The following is a 21,574-nucleotide window of genomic DNA, read 5'->3' on the forward strand; positions in this document are numbered from 1 at the left end:
TGTGTACGGTTACCATGGAGACGGAGGCCGGCAGGGCCGGGAGGGCTGGCGGGCGGGGTGGGGATGCTGCCGCGCTCCGCCAGGGCCTGGGCCGGGAGAGGAACGGGCCTAACCGTGGGGTGGAGGAGCCGCTGTCTGGCAGGAGGTGCGGCCGGCCCGACCAGCTCATTGGGACCCTTTCTGGTGTCAGGATGGAGGAGAGAGCAACGTGCATGCTCTGGGGTCCTACCGCGGCTCTCTGTTTTGGTTCTGTACACTGGGCCTTTAGCCGAGGGCGTGCTACTTAATAAAGGCTGAGTAAAATTTATAGAATGAAAGGCTGACAGACCAAGCGCGTTTGTCCAGGCAGACAGTGACCTGGGCAAGGTCACACAGAGCAGAAACCAATTGTCCTGGGGCTCTTCTGGGCAACAGATAGCTCCTCAATTAAAAAATAAGAATGTATGTACGAAGATATACCTGAAAATACATTGTGTGTACACCTGTTGCCTTTGGTGATCCATTCCCACGGGTACTACAGCAGGTCTTCCATCTCACTCTGATTTAGAATTATTTTACCTTAATACAAAAGGGCAAGCATTATTTGTATCCTATTTTATGACTCTGTGAGATTCTGATTAGTTGTTGACTTGACATAGCTGATGATAAAATACTTGATACAAACCGTCCCGTTTCATCAAGGAAAGTTCCTACTCCCCTTTCATATTTTGAAATTTCTAAAGTATAGGAAAACATTGAACCAATGTCCCCCTTTTCCAGTTTCTTTTTTAAAATGCACTTTTACATTCTTTGGAGAAATTTTCATTGTATTCTTTTGTCATAAAACACTTGGGCAGTAATTGTTAATGCCCTGGCTCTTAAAATCATACTAAAGCACTTTACATAAATTATTTTATTTCACTTTCAAAACTATCCTATGGGGTACATACTATTATGATTCATCTTTTACAGATGAGGAAACAGGCTTAGAAATGTTAGAGGACTTGTCCAAGGTCGCATAGCTGTGAATGTCATAGTGGATTTGAGCCCTTATTCCAGCATCTAAGCACTTAACCACTGCCTCTTTGGATGCTCATATTAACATGAATGTAAATCAAAATCATGTAAAGGGTCCTGAGTATTTGGTTTGCAGGTAAAAGACAGCATGGTGATGCCCAGCCTTTCCTCTATTGCAAACAACTTAACAGTGCCATGTTGCATTTAGCAGGAAAGCTCTGTTCAGGGGATTATTGGCAGCAAAGGTAAAAGACGTGTCTTAAATAATTTGGTATAAATTTTTATATATTATGGCTTTGGAGTTTTCTCCAAACCACTAAGAAATATTTTGTTAAAAAAAAATCCAGTTTCAAATTTCCTTCTGCCTGGAGACATCATCCTTTGGAGCTCCTGCATACCCCCACAAACTTGGGACAGTGTGATGCAGGACAGAACTCAACCTCTTTCTCCTTTCTTCTCAAAGTCCTCTTTTCCTCCTGTTTTCTCCATTCTTTTAAAAGGCCCTCTCATTTTTCTGCCTCCCTGGGTTTGCATACCCACTGTCACCTTTGCCCCTTCCTCTTCTCTCATGCCAGGTCCTATAGGTTCCTGTGTTCGTGGTTTACCTGACTTGTTCTCATCTCTCACTCCCTTTTTTCGCCTCACGCCTCTATCTCAGGCTTGCAATACCTCTTTCACTGTTTGCAACGTTTATCGAGTCCTCACTTTATGCCAGGCAACTACAAGTACAGGCAAGAAAGAGAAAGGGTGCTAAATTTGAACTCATATTACCACCTGGCATGAAGAGTCAGCTGCTGTTTGAAATAAGCTCTAACATGCTCTCATGATCTGCTGTATCAAATATCTCAAATTAAATAAACCAGTGCAGACTTCATCTAGAAATTCCTTGGCTCTGGTCCGTATTTGAAACTGGAGCCCAACAACTAGGCAAGTGTTAACCTTCAGTTGTGCTTCTCTTGGAGGGTAGGGTTCTAACACGGAGAATGGCCTGGTTCTAACACAGCAGAAGTGCAATGACAGAGAGCAGCTGAGGACTGGAGGAGGGGCACCCAACTCAGTCCGGGGGACGCAGGTCCAGAAAGCCTTTGTTAAGGAAGTGACTACTAAGAGTCAGGTGGCTGAAGATATAAGAACTACTTCATTTCGCCACTTGTATTCTCTTTCCTCCTTTTCATCTGCCTACCTCTACCAGATCAAGCCATGTCTCAAAATCATTTAATTTGCTCACCAGCTTTAATTTCTTGACCTATCCACTTAGTTCTTTCTCTGGTCTGGCTCCAAACTGTTTCCAGAGTTCCCCCTTCTCTAGCACATGCCCTGTATATTCTTGGCGTTCTGTCTTGGCTCACTTGTGCACTTTGCTGGAACTTCCTTTTCCATTCCAACCCCATTACCATCTATTGCCACTTACCTAGGTTCAATAAATTTTTCAGAGCCCCGTTCAAGCAGCACCTCCTCCAAGAAGTCTATCTGATAGCCTCTCCTGATCAAAATTTCTTCCTTCCTTAAGTGGTGCTTTTAATTTTATTTTATTTTGGGCCCCATCAGTTTCTACTCTGTATTAAAATCGTTTGGGTAGAAACAGGGCTGATAGATACTCAGCTGGTAGGACTAAGATATCTACTTTCAAGTGTGAAAACGTTTGTATGTGTCTATATGAGTGAGTCAATTGCTGGAGCCTCAATAACTGCAAGTGCCCTACCTCCCATTACCCCATGTAGTGGGTAATTAGTTTGAATATCATTTCTGAGTAGTTGTCATAACTTTTTTTTCTTTTTTTTTTTTTGCTACTGATTCTTTCCACCTCATAAAATTGTTGTGGGGATTAATTGAGATAAACATACTCTAGAGTACTTAAGGCAGAGCCATATTAAATTAAATGTTTAACTAGCATTAGTGGCCCTTCTTCCCTGAAAAAGAAGATAATATTTTATTCCTCATTGTGTTCCCAGAGATTTGAGCAGAGGGTTCCACATATAGGGAACAGTTAATAAATCCTAGTTGAATGAATTTACTCCAAATGTCAGAATTTCTAAAGGTTCCAATTTCTGTGGTGCTATTGTGTAATAATTCACATATTCTTTGCTATAGGTAGACAAGACTTCAAACACTGAGTGAATGTTTATCAAGTTGGTAAAAACATCTAAAAGAATTCATAATTTAACAAGTAAAAAAAAGACATCATCCTTCCTCCAAATAAACCACATCTGAATCAGTTCACTTTTACTTTTAAATATCCTCAGGTTTGATTTAGTTAATGATGCACTAATATTAATAATATATTTCAACTGTGCAAACTTATGTTATTGAACTGGTTTCACACAGTGTGATGGTTGAAGTGAGATTTTTCAGGGGGAGTAGGTGAAGAAAAAGTGCTAGAATTTGGGGTAAAAATTTACAAAAAAAGATTTTAAGCCCATTATCTACATTGTTTTCTCCAGTGTTGGATCAGTCTGAATTCCTGTATGCCCAAATAATTTATAGAATTCTTTGAATTTGACCTGTATACCAAGTTCCTGCTTTGTTACTCTATAAAGGAGCATAGTTTTCAAAGGAAACTAAACTACAACCAGAGGGAAACTTAAGTCAGGAATGAAGGGTAAGGAGGCTTAAACCTGGCTTGGGAACTGGGAGAAATCTGTTCGTTTTCTCACAGAAACTTCTAAGTGGGGTGATTTCTTACTACAATTGACCTTTTAAAACCAAACCAACCAACCTGTCATGGCTCCTTAAGTTAGATATCATGGGACTGAATTTATGTTATTATGCATGCAAAAAAATATATATTCCTCTACACATTTTAAATAATTAGCATTGAATATTTTTTAATAAAGTGCTGACCATATCAGCAGTGTTGGAAGTAAAATGTACTGGTCCTGCTATAGTCTTTTTTTTTTAACTTTGTATTGTAGTTATATATAAATATATACTTATATCAACTTATATATATTTTGACATATATATATAAATTTTGATACATATATCAAAATTTCCTATTTTAGTCACTTGCAAGTGTGCAATGCAGTAGTATTAATTACATTCACAATATTGTGCTATTGTCACCATACACATTACCCCAATTTTTTTATCGCCTCAAACAGAAGTTCTATACCCATTAAGCAATAACTCTCTCTCTTCCCCTACAAATCCTGATAACCTATTATCTGTCCGTCTCTTTGAAATTTGTTTCATCTACATATTTCACATAAGATTATACAATATCTTTTTATGTCTGGCTTATTTCATTCAACATCGTGTCTCAAGGTTCATCCATGTCCCAGCATGCATCAGAACTTCACTCCTTTTTACAGTTGAATAATATTCCATTGTATGTATATACCACATATTGTTTCTCCATTCATCTGTTAATGGACTCGTGGGTTGCTTCTACCTGTGGCTATATGAATAATGCTGCTGTGAGCATTACTATACATGTGTCTGTTCAAGTCCCTGCTTTCAATTCCTTTGGGTATATACCAAGAAGTGAGATTGCCAGGTCACATGACATGATAATTCTATTTTCAACTGTCTGAGGAACCACCAAACTGATTCTTACAATGGCAATACCTTTTTACAATACCACTATCAGTGATGTTGAGGGGTTCCTGTGTCTCATCACCAACACTTATTATTTTCTGTTTTGTTGCTAATAGCCATCTTAGTGGTGTGAAGCAGTATTTCATTGTGGTTCTGATCTGCATTTTTCTGATGACCAGTGGTGTTGGACAGTTTTCGATGTGCTTTTGCCCTTTTGTATATCTTCGTTGGAGAAATGTCTGTTCAAGTCCTTTGCCCACTTTTAAATTGGGTTATTTGTATTTTTGTTCTTGTGTTATAGCTGTTCGTTCTATATTCTGGACATTAAACCCTTATCAGTTTTATAGTTAGCAATTATTTTCTTCCATTCTCTAGGTTGTCTTTTCACTTTTTTGATAGTGTCCTTTGATGTTATTAAAATTACTAAAGATGAAGCCCAGTTGAATCATTTTTTTTCTTTTGTTGCTCATGCTTTTGGTGTCATATCTGAGAAATCACTACCAAATCCAAGGTTATAAAAGTTCCCCTCTGCTTCTCTCTATGAGTTTTATGGTTTTAGCTCTTATATTTAGGTCCTTGATCCATTCAGAGTTAATTTTTATATATGGTGTCAGGTAGGGATCCAACTTCATTCTTTTGCAAGTGGATATCCTGTTTTCTCAGAACTATTGGAGTCTGTTCTTTCACCAGTTTATGTACTTAGCACCTTTGTCAAAAATCTGTTGGCCATAGATACATGGGTTTATTTCTGGATTCTCAGTTCTGTTCCATAGTTCTAAATGTTTATATTTATACCAGTACCATACAGTTTTGGTTACTGTGGTTTTGTAGTTAGTTTTTAAACCGGGAAGTATAAGACCTCCTACTTTGTCCTTCTTTTGTAATATTGATTTGGCTGTTTAGAGCCCCATGAAATTCCAAATGGATTTGAGGATTGCTTTTTCCATTTCTGCAAAAAAGGCTACTTCTGGGACTTTGATAAGTATTGCTTTGGGTAGTATTAGCATCTTAACAATATTAAACCTTCCTGTCCATGAACATGGGATATTTTTACATTTATTTAGGTTTTCTTTATTTCTTTCAGCAGCGTTTGTAGTTTTCAGTTACAGGTTCTTCATCTCCTCAGATGAATTTATTCCTGTGTGTTTTATTCTTTTAGGGGCTATTGTGAATGGAATTGATTTTTAATTTCTGTTTCATAATATTATTTACATAGTTTTTGATAGTTGTTTTAAACTACATTATTCTAGAAACTTTGCTTAACAAATTCAAAATTATGCGCCAAAAATTCCTAACAGAGCGGGGTGCAGGGGTGGTTCAGTGGTAGAATTCTTGCCTGCCAGAATTCTACCCACAGACCTGGGTTCTATTCCTGGCCCATGTACTTCCCCAAAACAAACAACAAACAAACAAAAAGCAACCAGACAAACAAAAAATTCAACAAATGGTGCTGAAATAACAGGATGCTCACATGGAAAAAGAATGAATGTGACCCCCACCATACAGCATACCAAAAAAAAGAAAAAATTCCTAGCAGAGTACTGCTTATCCAATATATTTTTACTGTTTAATCTTAACACCTGGCCTTTCCATATGAAAACAATGACGTATTGTTTGCAGTTTTCATCCTACTCTTTTTTCCGCAAAAACTCTTGGGGTGGGGCCTGGGTAGAACTAACCATATGTTCCTGTTGTCTCTTGTTATATAACAACTTAATGTATAGAATCATAATATGGTAAATCATCTTTATTTGTTTAAGGACTCACCTGTTGATATCTTCTACTTATGTAAATGGAGTTGCTTTAATTTTCTTGGGCATATGTCACAAAACAATTTTTTTTGCAGGAATTATTCTAAAATTCCAAAGCTGAATTATATGAAGGCACATGAATTACATGAATAATTTCTAGACCTCTTATCTCCATAGAGATATAACATTTTTAAGCGGAATTTTTTTTTTTGGCAATTTTAAATGAGCAGCTAATGCCATATGCCAAATAGAATTGTTTTAAAATTCTGTACTATTTTAAAGATAGAGCTGTCAAACGTGTCTTGTTGAGCTACGCAGGCCTTTGTGGGAGCTCATCAGTATTTGAGAAGGAGCTGTATTCTCATGGCTTTTGTACAGGGCTTTAACTGAGGAAGATGGCCAGGGAAAGGATAATTGGATATGGATAGTTCATGTTTATCTGTTTAGGATACTCTATCTATTTGAAGTTGATTTGAGCCAGTTCATTCAAATATATCATGGGCAAATGGGGGTTGAACCTTTCTCTGAAGTTTACTATAAAAGCACATGTGCTTTGGAAATAGGTCCCATCTGTCTAAAATTTAGCCTTACATTAACATTTTGTGTGGAAGTCAGTGGGGAAGAAAAGGAAATTCTGTTAAAATATTTTAACAGAACTCCAATGCTATTCTTGTCTATTGGAGAATGAAATGATTATCTCTTCCTATTTTGTCTTCGTTCATCCTGGGTTCCTTCTCTGAGCAACTTTTCCCTCTACGACTCCCATAGGCTAATTATGCAGATCAGTCTGTGTATTTGAGAGCTAGTCTTCCATCCCGAACTAATTGCTTGTTGGATTTTTCATTAAAAATTGTTTATGTTTTTCTTTTCAAGTTGAAAACAGGGTTCTGGTTTAAAGATATATGGATGGGGTTTAAGCATGCCTATCTGAAATAGTGAATACGAATAGTTACTATTTTCTGCTGTATATTTGCAGTGTGTGGTGTCTACCTGAAGAACATTTTACTTTAAAAGGAAAGATGCTGTCTCCAAATGATAAGAAGTTAGAAAAACTGGATCCGTTTTATCAACCGTCAGTGTCAAAGCAGAAGACAAGTGCAGAAATCATAAGTGAAGCACGGAATGCACTGAGAACAGTTAGAACTCAAAGACCATTTACACCACGGGAAGACCAAAGAAAACTATTTGGACCTACATCTTCAAGAACATCAGAAAATAGGCCTCCTTCCTCCTTCAGGTATATGACATTTCTCTTTCATGTACTTTCAAATATTTAAGCTACCAAAAGATATTTTCCCTTAATTCTAGTTATGGATAGCTGTTAGTTATTTATTTTTTAATTGAGAAGTCTTCACACAAATACATCCTATACATGGTGTACAATCAGCGGCTCACAACACGATGACATAGTTGTGTATTTATTACCATGATCATTTTTTAGAATATTTGCATCGCTCCAGAAAAAGAAATAAAAAGTAAAAAGAAAAAACTCATGCATACCATACACCTTACCCCTCCCTTTCATTGAGGTGTTTTCCATCTACTCAATTTATTTTACCTTTTGTCTCCCCTAGTATTTATTTATTTATTTTTTATCCACATTTTTACTCATCTGTTCATACCCTGGATATAAGGAGCATCAGACACAAGGTTTTCATAGTCACTCCATCAGATTGTAAACACTGTATCTTTATACAATTGTCTTCAAGAATCTAGACTACTGAAACACAGTTTTACAGTTTCAGGTACTTCCCTCTAGGTGTATGTATCCGATACACCATAAACTAAAAAGGGATATCTATATAATGCATAAGAATAACCTCCAGGATAACCTCTCAACTCTGTTTGAAATCTCTCAGCCACTGAAACTTTATTTTTTCTCATCTCTCCCTTACACCTTTTGGTCAAGAAGCCTTTCTCAGTCTCTTGATGCCGGGTCCCGACTTATCCCATGCTTTCTGTCCCACCTTGTCAGGGAGATTTACGCTCCTGGGAGTCATGTCCCATGTAGGAGGGAGGGCATTGAGTTCACCTGCTGAGTTGGCTTAGAGAGAGAGGCCACATCTGAGCAACAAAAGTTCTCTGGGGTGACTTAGGCCTAATTTTAAGTAGGCTTTGCCTGTCCTTTGCAGGAATAAGTTTCATAGAGGCAAACCCCAAGACCGAGGGCTCAACCTGTTGATTTGGTTGCCCCCACTGCTTGTGAGAATATCAGAAATTCTCCAAATAGGCAAGTTGAATATTTCTTCCTTTCTCCCCATTCCTCCAAGGGAACTTTGCAAATACTTCTTTATTCACTGCCCAATCACTGTGGGATTTATCTGGGCATCACACTAACCCTGGACAAACCAACAAAATCTCATGCCCTATTCAAGATTCCTTGTACTTACGGTGTTCAACTAAACTGATCATACAAGTTAAATTAGGAAATGCACTACCCAGGATATACATTTTGCACCAAATAAACATCTCTCTCATTAGTCTCACACAGAACTTGAAGTTTAATAATGTGGACAATATCATCCTTTACCTAGTCTTCTGATATGCCTTAATCCTATCCATATTGGTTTCATTCTTATCTCTACTCAATGTCTGATCACTTTTTCAACTTTTAAACAGTTCCTATATGTGGTACTGCTGACTTTCAAAGCTTCATAGCTCTGACTCAGATGCCACATAGACACCTGAAGTTTCTGGGAAAGGCCATGTTATATACAAACTGCCCAGTTGGATAAGCTGTTTTTAAAGTTTGACTTTGGCTAGTTCTATCCCTATAGCTGTTCAAGATTCTCAAAGATAATCTCAAACCTTGGGACCTGAAGTTGCTTTGATATGAACTAGTTAATAGTGGTTGTCATACCAACTGTATAAAGTGATTTGGACGAAGTTTAAAAAAAAAATCACTATATACATTTCTTTTTTTCATTAGTCAGTATTTTTTTAATCATTGTAAAAGTAGTGAAAAACCTTGTTAATAAAATGTTTTAAGTTCTGTAAAATTTTTAAATGCTTCTTACTAGAGGTTTATGCATCGAATGCTTTTACTTTTTTTTTTTTGGTCTGGAATTAACTACCATATAGTAGAAATAAAAGAAATAATTATGCACAAACTAATATTTCCTCACTGTCTCCTATGCTAGCCTCCATGCGTCCAGTTTTGAATCACCTGATTCAAGACCTATCTCTGGCACACGTCTCAGTCCGCTAGAGCTTGTGAGTACTTTATGTTATCAAATGCTGTAAAATAAAACTGGCCCAAAATATTTGAAATCAGCACTTTGATAAACTAAGAAAATGATCAAATAGACCTAACTGTACTAATTTAATATGAAAACAGATTATTTTATACTGTTTCAAATATAATAATTAGTATCTAATGAAACACTCTGTAATTTGCCTATAGCTTGATAATAAGATATCACAAAAATATATAGTAACTTGGTAAACAGAAAATTTCATGTTTTGGTTTTTAAAAGTGGTTACAAATATGTAAGTTATTTCTTTTTGTAAATTATTTCAACAGTTATATATACATGTAAATTATACATACATGCATATAAAGAGTCAAATATTTCTGTTGACTTCCAAATGTCTAAACAGCACTTGCTCTTGCTATTCCCAAATGTATGAATAATCTCATAACTTCCCACTAAGGGAACACCAAAGCATATAAGACTTTTGGCCCTTGTCTGTCCCTCACCATGCATTCCCCCTGCTGCTCCTCCCGATGTAGACCTATCATAATTTTGATTTAGCTCCATTTTCTCTAGCTATGGTTATATAAACCCTGTTCAAAGAGAAACCTTGAATTAATAATGATTAATGATGGTTATTTCTCCTTCCCTTCCCCAGTTGTTGTTTTCCCTGGAGTTAATAATTGCTTTGATTTTTAGTTTTTTATTTACTTATCTTTCACTCCAAAACTCTTCCCCCAATGGCCACAACCTCCTTTGGTATGTTCAGACAGAAGAGGGACTCCATCGATGTCCTCTGCTCAGAGAACTCCCCTTTCCTGCTTCCGGACCCCTCATCCTGGGCAGCTGGCACACAGCTTCCCTTGGGTAGGCACCTCCTCACCACCACCCAGAGACCACTCCTCAGTCTCCTGCCAGCTGTCCTGTTTCCTGTATCCCAAGTCTTTCTCTTTCTTTGTTTGCCCCAGTTTTCATGGAGCATTTCCTCCAATAACCTCTTGAGAAAGGGCACCTGGAAATTATTTGAGGCCTTGTTCCCTTTCTGGAAGTTTGTAGGATTTTCCTCTCTGATCCCAGAGTTCTGAAATTTCACAGTAACAGGGCTTCGAGAAAGATCCATTTTCACCCATTGTGCTGGGCACTTGAAGGGCCCTGTCAAACAATGAATCTCATGCCTTTCAGCTCCGGGAAATGTCCTTGAATTATTTTTGTGGTTTCATTTCCTCTTTTTCATTCTGTTCTTGCTTCCTGAAAGATACTGTTCAGGTCTAATATCTCCTGAACACCTCTGTAAAGTTTCTTATTTTCTCTTTTTCTGCGTCCCATATTGTTTTGGAAGAGGCTCTATCTCCCGATCCCTTTATTGCATTTTTCTCACTTCTCGCTATCGTATTTTTAATTTCCCAAAACTCACTTTTTCTCTTAAATGATGTTGTTTTTAATATATTATCCAATTCTCATTTCATGGTTGTAGCAACTTATCTGAGTTTATTAATGATAGTTTTGCTCATTGAGTTACATTTTCTTCTCGCTTTGTAGTCTCTGTTGCATTTTTACAGCTGCTTTGTCTCTGGTTTTCATGGTGGAGGCTCTCCTCTGATGCCGCCGATTCTTTGGCTGCTCTTATTTGAGAGTAGAGGGCATAGAGCTGGGCTGGTTAACCTAGTGATACCGCTACCCACACCTGCTTAGGGAGATCTGATTGGACCGTGTTGGTGGTAAACCCCCCATGGCCCTATCTTCAGGGTGTTCCTCTTGGGCTAGTCACATTCTCGGTAGAAGTATCTTCTAAGCTCTTGCCTAGAGGGTAAAGACTGGTTTGTCTCCTGAGAGCTGGGTAGGGAAGAAGACAGGGCCTCCTAGCATTCCATAAGTAAATATCCAGTTAGTATGTATGTTTATAATAATTCAGCTATGCCTGCCTAGTTCAGTTCAGAGAACCTCTGTTTTACCCTTTCTAGAAAATAAACCTCCTTTCTTCTCCTGGAGTCAGTAGCCCGACTGCTTGGAACTGTGAGAGAAGCTCTCGTTTCAGATGCAGACCCTCAGCCAGTCTTCCTTGTTGCAGACATACCTCCTCTTATGGCCATCTTTCCAGAAGTACTTGGTGATGCAGGTTCCCTAGACTTTCAAGGAATTGGGGTGTCAGTTAGTCTCAAATTTTATTTCCATATGTATGTGTGTCTTTGTATTTTTTTGTTTGTTTGTTTGTTTGTTTTGGGTGCATAGTCCAGGAATCGAACCCAGGTCTCCTGCCTGGAAGGCAAGCATTCTACCACTGAAACACCTGTGCACCCTGTTTTTGATGAACTATTTGAAAGAAAATTGTAGACATTATTAGACTTCATCTGTAAAAAGTTTAAGTGAGCATCTCACCTGAACAAGGACATTCTCCTAAATAACCACAATACTATTACCACACCTAAGAAGATTAACATTATTTAAGGTATATTCCATATACAAATGATCAGTTGTCCCCAAATGCATCTTATATTTTTGTTTTTGAAGTACTCATCAGAGTGATTCCGTGAGGAAGATAATAATTGTTCTTACATTATAGATGACAAAAAAAACATCTCAAGATAGTAAGCAAGAACTGACATGTAGTAAACAATTTGCCAGCACTTGTTGACACTTACCTTCTTACACTTACAGTCTTGGAAACCACTCGAGTTTTGAGCCAGCTACCCTGTGAGCTCCTGGGTATGGCAGTAAAATGGATCTACCTTGTTGTAAAGTGGCTCTTTAGTCTGTGATTCGACACCTGTGCATTGTTTGAGTTTCGCTGTCGTTTTTTGAGATTCACTCAACTCTTTCCCCCAAATCCTTATTTCTAAAGTTACCCTGGTTCTTGTCAAACTGGTACAGTTCTCGGAGTACAGGATTAGGTGTTAGGTAAGCTAATACTAGCATTTGCCTCTGTTTAGGGTATTGAAATTAAATTTATTTACTGCAGAATGATTGGGCTCTATGTTCAAAATAAAAATAAGCTAAGAAATCCTCATGTTAAAGTAAAATGACTCCTTTAGTTTGAATTTTTTGTTGTCATTTGTTGCCTGTAGTAGATTATGTAAGTGTCTTAAGCTTATTACATTTTAAACTATAATTAAAATTTGGATCTCCCAGTTGAAAAATTCTGAAAATGGCCCCATGCTACTGCCCTTCTACCTTCTTTCTACTTTTCCGCTTGACCTTTTGATGAACCTTTTGACTCTGGTAACCACTAAATTGACACAGAAGGGAGATAAGGAGAAATAGGAGCAGAGGGAGAGAGAATAGATAAAACGAGAGAACTGGCGATAGAGAGAGAATGAGAGAGGGATGGAGTCTCATAGTTAAGGGACACTTGCTGAAAGAGTTTGTGAGGAATTTCAGCTCTTTTTGGACTGTGGACACTTTCTCAGACTAGTTTGCCTTTTAATAATTACTCCACCAGCATTAAGTCAGGAAAGAACGTACTCAGAGAGCAACTCATTTCAGGTCCTGCATTAACAGATTAGCTAAACTCTTGGCTTTTGTGTCTTTACCCTCCTCTCAATTTCTCCCCCCACGCCCGCCAGCAGGCGATGGGCTGCCCACGCTCCAGATCTCCAGGGCTGCCAAGAATGATGGAAAAGCTGATTCTTCTGGTTCCTGATCTCTCAGGCCTTTGCCCCCCCAGCCTTACCAACTCACTGGGTACCCCCCCCTCCCCAGCACCTGTAATGGTATAAGATGGGGGAAAGCATTGTAATTTGCAATCTTCCATTAGCATTTATATCTGCCGGTTTATGGTTCTGTCTGGGTGCATCTTATTTCTTTCTTAGCATCTCCCCAGATTCCCACGACAACTCTGAGACTGTTGGGTGGTAGTTATTCCTATTTTCATTCTGCTGCTCTGGAGAGATGGCTTTCAGATTTACATATGCAGGAATGACTGCTTTTTCACTTTGGACTGTATAAATTGGGAAAACAGATGCAGTCATATGAATAAACATGAAATTTCATCTTTCATCATTGTCATTGTCAAAACAGAATTCCTCCACTGTTCCCTGAAATCTTAAGCCCAGTTATTTAAGCTCCAGGTATTTTTACTGACGTAAAGAAAAGACACAGATCAAAGAGTGCAGCCTGATAAAGTTACACAAATTCAGCACACAGCTGGGTATCCAGCATTCAGAAAGAAAAAATAGGTCATTACCAGCACCCCAGAACCCCCAGACACACTCCTTTTCAGAGATGGCTCCTCAGGGAAATACTCCCCTGACTTCTAACACCACGCATTCATTTGGACCATTTTTAATATTTAATGTGAACCAAGCACCAAGCATTTGACAAGTGAAATAAAATTTGATTTTCTTTTTTTAAAAGAAAGCAACTTGGGAACCTATGTGTACCTTGGGATGGGGGAGGTCTTGGACAAGGAGAAGTAGAGTGAGAGTGTCAAAAGCAGTGTTTTTTCTTCGCTATTTCTGAAACAATGGTAGCACTTCCAGCAGGTCACCTGCTAGGAATGACTGAGGAGCCCAGCAGTACCCATGGAGAAAGTCATGGTAATAGAAACACACAAAGAATTGCCGAATCTCAGAGGTTATGTGCTTGGGAGAATTTTTAATGTTTACTTTCTGACTTCCAAGGGGTCTTTTACGGTTGGGTGCGTGAGAGTGTGTGTGTGTATGTGTTTATATGTGTGAGTGTGGGTTCTGTTGCTTTACAAATTAATTCGTGAGTACCTACCCCTCTGAGGTGGGATGCCATTGAGTCCCGTTTCTGGTTTTCTTATATGATGGACCCAGCCCTGGTCTGTGAGCCAGAGGCGGTGCCGTGTGGGATAAAAGTTGTGGCCAGCAGGATTCTTTCTATTTTCTGTGGATTGTTCTATGAAAATAATCTTCCTCTCTTCAGTGGGCTCTAAAAGTTTTATCAGCCAGAGAAGATCTTAAAATCTGACTTTCTAAATATCCTTGATTTTGTACTCAAGTCACTGGTTGGCGTCCCAAAACAAAATGTGAGAAAGGATAAGTTCTCAAGGGAAGATTTAAATGTACTTGCAGGGTTCTCAGAATTCTAAAATAATGCAGATTTTATAAGGAAAGTTTTTTGCTGGTTTTCTTCATAAAAGGCATTTTGTCCCGCAAAGTGGAGATCGTTTTGGAGAACTTAGCATGAAAGAAATTCATGTCTTATTTAGTAGTTTTCTCCTGAAGAATTAAAAATGCTTTACCTGTCTCACCTTATACGTTACGTAGCCCACTGAGGTAAATGTTTAAATGGGATAAATAATTTATTAGAGGCCAATAGTAAAATGAAACTAAATGTGGTTTATACAATTATTAATTTTGCACCAGGAGAATAATGCCTTTTATCAAGGAGCAGTTAGGGGGCTTTATCTTGCCATTCAGAGATGATTCGGTTACTTTCTTTGGAGTAAACTTTAGTTCTGCAAAACTATATTCTCCCTTTATATAAGATCTTTTATTTAGTACCCAAAACATTTATAACAGTTATGGCATCTGTAAAAGAAGCTATTTATTTTGTCTGCACTATTATTTGGAATACTTCTTGATCTCTTTTTCAGTTTCAAGGTACCTGAAGAGTACAGACTTTTTGAAAAAAGAAGACCTTGACTCCACATTCAACATTAATATTATCCTTCTGTACCTCACCTTTCAGAATTGTCTAAATCACTTATTTTTCTGTACGATACTGTTAACTTTTATTTTTTTCATCATTAACTTCATATCCTGTTATATTTTTATGAATATTTTACAAAAAATTAGGGAGACTAAAATGTAAAGCAGCTGCTATTAAACAAATATAGTAAAATTTATAGACATGCTAGTGTCCTCAGAATAGATCACTCTCAATCCCTTTTTATATGATTCTTTGTTCTAGCAAGGTAGTCCGAGTCTAGGGCCTTGACCTTTTTTTTTTTTTTTTTAATAATTTTTTAGTTAAAGGAGTTGTAGGTTTACAGGAAAATCATTCCATATCTCTGCTTTAGCCCATTGTTAACAACTTGCATTAGCGTGGTACCTTTCTTGTAATTGATGAAAGAATATTATTTTAATTGTATTTTTAACTAGAGTCCATAGTTTACATTAAGGTTCGCTGTGTTGTACATCCTATATTTGCTTTTTAATTTTTACTTTAGTAACATTTATACAGCATAAAATTTCCCCTTTTAACTACATTCAAATATATAATTCAGTGTTAAATAATTCCATGTTGTGGTGCCATTACCATCATCCATTACCAAAACTTTTCCATCACCCCAAACAGAAATTCTGTACCAATTAAGTCTTAACTACACATGCCCTACCCCTGCCACAGCCTCTCGTAACCTGTGTTCTAGTTGCAGACTCTGTGAATTTGCTTATTCTAATTATTTCTAATCAGTGAGATCATATGGTATTTATACTTTTGTGTCTGACTTATTTCATTGAACATGATGTCTTCAAGGTTTATCTATGTTGTTGCATGTATCATAACTTTGTAACTTTTAATGGCTGGATAATATTCCATTGTATGTATATACCGCATTTTGTTTATCCATTTATTGGCTGATGGACACTTGGATTGCTTCCCTCTTTTTGCAGTTGGGAATAATACTGCTGTTAACACCAGTCTGCAAATATCTGTTCACGTCTCTAATCTAGCTTCTTTGTGGGATTATTGGGTCATAGGGTGATTCTGTACTTATTGAGGAACTGCCAAAATGTTTTCCACAATGGCTGCACCATTTTGCATTCATACCAACAGTGAACGGAGTGTTCCTATTTCTCTACATCCTCTCCCATACTTGTTATTTTCTGTTATTTTGTTTGTTTTTTTTAATAGTAGCCATTCTAGTGTGTATGAAAAGGAATCTCATTGTGGTTTTAATTTGTATTTCCATAATGGCTAACGATGTTGAGCGTCTTTTCATGTGCTTTTTGGCTATTTATATATCTTCTTTGGAGAAATGTGTGTTCAAGTCTTTTGCCTATTTTTAAATTGGGTTGTTTGTCTTTTTGTTGTTGAGTTGTAGGTTTTCTTTATATATTCTGGATATTAAACCCTTATTGGATGTTTGATTCCAGTATTTTCTCCCATTCTGTATGTTATCGTTTTACTTTCATGGTGAAATAAATCCTTAGATGCACAAAAGGTTTCAGTTTTAGTAAAGTCCCATATATCTATTTTTCTTTTGTTGGTTGTGTTTTGGTGTCATCTGAGAAACCAGTACCCAACCTAAGGTCCTGAAGATACTCCTCTGTTTTCTTCTAAGAGTTTCATAGTTTTGAGTTCTTATATTTAGGTCTTTGATCCATTAGGTCTGTGATTTTTTTTTTTTCCTTCTTAACTTTGACTATAATTTCTTTTTTCTACAGACTTTCTGTGACATACTACATTTATTCAGTTTGGTTTTACATTTTCTTCTTTTTTTATATATGCTGTAACAACCAGTCATTTAGGACAGACTTTCTTTCGTTTTCCTTTTAATGAAAATACGTCCTTGATACTTTTTTTAAAAAACTTTTTTATTGTATAATATAACATATATACAAAGCAAAGAAATAAAAAAAGCAGTAGTCTTCAAAGCACTCTTCAACAAGTGGTTACAGGATAGATCCCAGAGTTTGTCATGGGCTACCATACAATCCTCTCGTTTTTCCTTCTAGCTGCTCCAGAATATAGGAGGCTAGAGGACTTAAATACTTTTTTGTCATCACAGTCAACTTTTATTTCCTTCTTTTTTGTGAACTATATATACGAAAAGCTATAAATTTCAAAGCACAGCACTGCAATTTGCTGTAGAACATATTTCAGAGCTTGACGTGGGTTACAATTTCACAATTTTAGGTTTTACTTCTAGCTCCTTTAAAATACTGGAGACTAAAAGAGATATCAATTTAATGATTCAGCATTCATATTCATTTGTTAAGTCCTATCTTCTATGTATAATTCCACTATCACCTTTAATCTTTCCATACCTCTCATTGGGATTGTTTGGGCTATGGCAATTCTAAATTTTTGCTATTGGAAGGGTCTGTCACTAATATGGGGTAGGGAGATGGAACTATCTGATGTCTGGAGAGGCCGGGCTAGGTTTCAGGACTTGTCTGGACCAGGGACCCATCTGGAGGTTGTAGGTTTTTGGCAGATTACTCTAGTGCATGGAACCCTTGTGGAATCTTATAACTTGCCCTAGGTGTTCTTTAGGATTGGTTGGAATGGTCCTGGTTGGGGGTTGGCAGGTTATGACAGGTAGCAAGGTCTACTTGAAGCTTGTGTAAGAGCAACCTCCAGAGTAGCTTCTCCATTCCATTTGAACTCTCTCTGCCACTCGTACTTTATTAGGCACACTTCTTTTCCCCCTTTTGGTCAGGATAGAATTGCTGATCCCGTGGTGCCAGGTCTGGATTCATCCCTGGGAGTCATCACCCATGTCCCCAGGGAGAGATTTTCACCCCTGCATGTCATGTCCCACGTAGGGGGGAGGGCAATGATTTCACTTGCAGAGTTGGACTTAGAGAGACTGAGCCACATTTGAGCAACAACAGAGGTCCTCCAGAAGTAACTCTAAGACATGTCTATAAGTAGTCTATGCTTATCCGCTGTCTACATAAGCTTCACCAGGGTAAGCTTCATAATTGAGGGCATGGCCTATTGATTTGGTTAGCCCTAAGGTTTGACACAGTATGGGGGGATTCCCTGATGGTAAGGTTTAATAGTTCCATAGTCTTCCTCCCCTCCCTCAGGGGACTTTGCCAGTACTTTTTGATTATCTGCTTAATATAATCTAGGATGTTTCCAGGTATTACAATAATCTATGCAGGATCAAAGGACCTCTTTCTCATTCTGTGCTCTCTGTGTTTCAGTTGTTCAAATGAGCTGTACAAATAGGTTGAATTAGATTACGCACTACAGAAAATTTCAGTTCCAGCTCAAATAAACCTTTCTTCCATTGTTCTCAAAGAGTATGTGTGGTTCTGAAATATAGACACCGTCTTTCTCACCCATATGTTCTGAATTACTTTAATTCCAACCTGTTCGGCTTCATTCTTATCTCTAAATATCAGGTTATATGCATAAAACAGCCTCTCAAAATCCAGAAATAATAATCACCACTCTGTATTTAATGTGTCTGCTCTAAAAGCTTACAATCTAGGCCTCTGTTTTCTTATAAACATTTTCTAAAGGTGTTATGATTCATTTTTATATATGGTATGAGCTAGGGGTCTACCTTCATTCTTTTGCATATGACTGTCCAGTTTTCCCCGCACCATTTGTTGAAGAGACTATTCTTTCTCAACTGAGTGGACTTGACACCCTTGTAAAAAATCAGTTGCCCATGGATGTAAGGGTTTATTTCTGAACTCTCAGTTCATTTCATTGGTTAGTGTATCTGTCCTTGTGCCAATAACAAACTGTTTTGATTACTCTAGCTTTGTAATAAACTTTAAAATCAGAAAGTTTGAGTCCTCCAACTTTGTTTTACTTTTTCAAGATGATTTTGGCTAATTGGGGTCCCTTCCCTTTGATATAAACTTTGTAATAGGCTTTTCCATTTCTGCAGAGAAGGCTCTTCACATTTTGATTGGGACTGTATGAATCTGTAAATTGCTTTGGATAGAATAGATATCTTAATATTTAGTCTTCCAATCCATGAACATAGAATATCTTTCCAATTAGTTAGGTGTTCGTTGTATTTTTTAGCAATTTTTTTTTTAGTTTTCCTTTACATCTTTGGTTAGATTTATTCCTAGATATTTTATTCTTTCATTTGCTGTTGTAAATGGAACTTTCTCTTGATTTCCTCTTCATTGCTACTGTACTAAAACAGTGCTGACTTTTGTGTCTTGATCCTGCACCCTGCTGCCTTACTGAATTCATTCATTAGCTCTAGGATATTTACTGTGGATTTTTCAGGATTTTCTTTATATAGGATCAGGTCTTCTGCATATAGGGAAAGTTTTACTCCTTCCTTTCCAATTTTGATGCTTTTATTTCTTTTTCTTGCTTAATTGTTCTGTCTAGGCAAGAAGGAAAGCGTTCAGTCTTTCACCATTAAGTATGAAATTAGATGTGGGCTATTTATTAATGCCCTTAATCATGTTGAATAAATTTCCTTCTATTTCCAGTTTTTTAAGTGTTTTTTTTTTTTAAAGTGTGGTTGGATTTTGGCGAATGCCTTTTCTGTGTCAATTGAGATAATTATGTGTTTTCCCCCTTCATTCTGTTGATGTGATGTATTACATTAATTGATTTTCTTACATATCTGGAAAAAAAATCCTACTTGATCCTCCTTGCCTACCTGGAAAAAGTTCCACTTGGTTCTTCCTTGCATACCTGGAAAAAAAATCCCACTTGATCATGGTATATAATTCTTTTCATATGCTGTTGACTTCTGGTTGCTAGTATTTCATTGAGGAGTTTTACATCTCTATTCATAAGAGATATTAGTCTGTAGTTTTCTTGTGGTATGCTTATCTGGCTTTGGTATTTAAGGTGATGTTGGTCTCAATAATGAGTTAGGGAGTGTTCCCTCCTCTTCAATTTTTTGAAAGAGTATGAGTAGGTTTGGAGTTAATTCTTTGTGGAATGTTTGATAAAATTCACTAGTGAAGCCATCTGGTCCTGCAGGTTTTTTTGTTGCAAGGTTTTGGATTACTGATTCAAGTTCTTGTTATTAGTCTGTTGAAATATTCTGTTTCTTCTTGAATCAATGTAGGTAGTTTGCATGTTTCTAGGAATTTGCCCATTTCTTCAAAGTCATCTATTTGTTAGCATACAGTAGTTCATAGTATCCATTCATAATCCTTTCTATTTCTGTAGGTTCCGTAGTAATGTCCCCACTTTCATTTTTTATTTTTGTTGTTTGCATCCTCTCTCTCTTTTTTTTTTCTCAGTCTTTCTAAAGGTTTTTGAATTTTATTGATCTTTTCAAGGAGCCAGCTTTTGGTTTCATTGATTCTGTTGTTTCTTTTTCTCTATTTTATCTATCTATGCTCTAATCTTTATTATTTTCTTCCCTCTGACATGTTGGATTTAATTTGCTTTTCTTTCTAGATTCTCTACTTGTCTCTGATTTGAGATCTTTTTTCTTTTTTTAATTAAAGCTTTCCTCTAATCACTGCTTTTGCTTTATGCCATAAGTTTTGGTATATCATGCTTTCATTTTGATTTGCCTTAAGATTTTTCCTAATGTCCCTTGTGATTTTTTAACTTTGACCCATTGGTTGTTTTAGGATGTGTTGTTTAATTTCCACATATTTGTGCATTTTCCAGTTCACCCTTTGTTATTGATATTTAACTTCATTCTTTTGTGGTCAGAGAAGATATTTTTGTGTAATGTCAATATTTTTTAGTTTATTGAGACTCTTTTGTGAGCTAACACAGTCTATCCTGGAGAATGATCCATGTGCACTAGCGATCCGTGTTCATTCTGCTGCTGTTGGTGATGTGTTCTGTATATGTCTGTTAGGTCTAGTAATTTATAGTATTGTTCAAGCCTTCTATTTCCTTATTTATCTTCTTTTTAGATGTTCTGTCCATTATTGAAAATGTTTATAGAGGTCTACTAGCACAGATGAAGAACAGTCTATTTTTTTCCTTCAAATATGTCAATATTTGCTTCAAATATTTTGAGATTCAGTCATTATGTGTATATATATTTATAATTGTTATGTCTTCTTATTGAAGTGATCCCTTTACAGTATATAGTGTCAGTATATATCCCTATACAGTACATTTTCTTTGTCCTTTATTTATTTATTTTACTTAATCTACTTTATCTGATAAGAGTATAGCTACTTTTGGTTACTATATGCATGGCATATTTTTTTCATCCTTTGACTTTCAACCTACTTGTGTTTTTTAATTTAATTTTTTTAATCTTTTATACAACATGTAGCTGGGTCATACATTTTTATTCTTTCTGCCAGTCTCTGCTTTTTGGCTAGAGAGTTTAATCCATTTGTATAAAACAACTACTGATAATGCAGGAGTTTCTTCTGCCAGTTTGCTATTTGGTCTTTTGTAAGTCTTATGCTTTTTTGTCCTTTCAATTATTTCATTAATATGTACTTTCATATTTTTTTTTGCAGTGTATCATTTAAACTCCCTTCTTAT

The 21,574-nt window shown here is 36.8% G+C and overlaps 1 protein-coding gene across 6 annotated transcripts in view; it reads left to right on the forward strand.

Moving 5' to 3' along the window:
* ARMC2 (armadillo repeat containing 2) overlaps nucleotides 1–21,574 on the forward strand; it is a 143,838-nt gene that overhangs the window by 257 nt on the left and 122,007 nt on the right. For 5 of the 6 annotated variants that reach the window (XR_013176332.1, XM_077162592.1, XM_077162591.1 and 2 more), the window contains exons 2-3: nucleotides 7,261–7,521; nucleotides 9,425–9,497. Coding sequence is in view for 5 of the 6 variants with exons in the window: in XM_077162592.1 (XP_077018707.1) it covers nucleotides 7,304–7,521; nucleotides 9,425–9,497 (291 nt within the window). In the remaining variant the exon portion in view is untranslated. Of the gene's footprint in view, nucleotides 1–36; nucleotides 146–7,260; nucleotides 7,522–9,424; nucleotides 9,498–21,574 lie in introns of those variants that run through there. The other variant, XM_077162593.1, reaches the window with a different exon arrangement.

The sequence above is a fragment of the Tamandua tetradactyla genome, chromosome 5 (genome assembly GCF_023851605.1).
Source record: "Tamandua tetradactyla isolate mTamTet1 chromosome 5, mTamTet1.pri, whole genome shotgun sequence".
In the NCBI taxonomy this organism is placed as follows: Eukaryota; Metazoa; Chordata; class Mammalia; order Pilosa; family Myrmecophagidae; genus Tamandua; species Tamandua tetradactyla.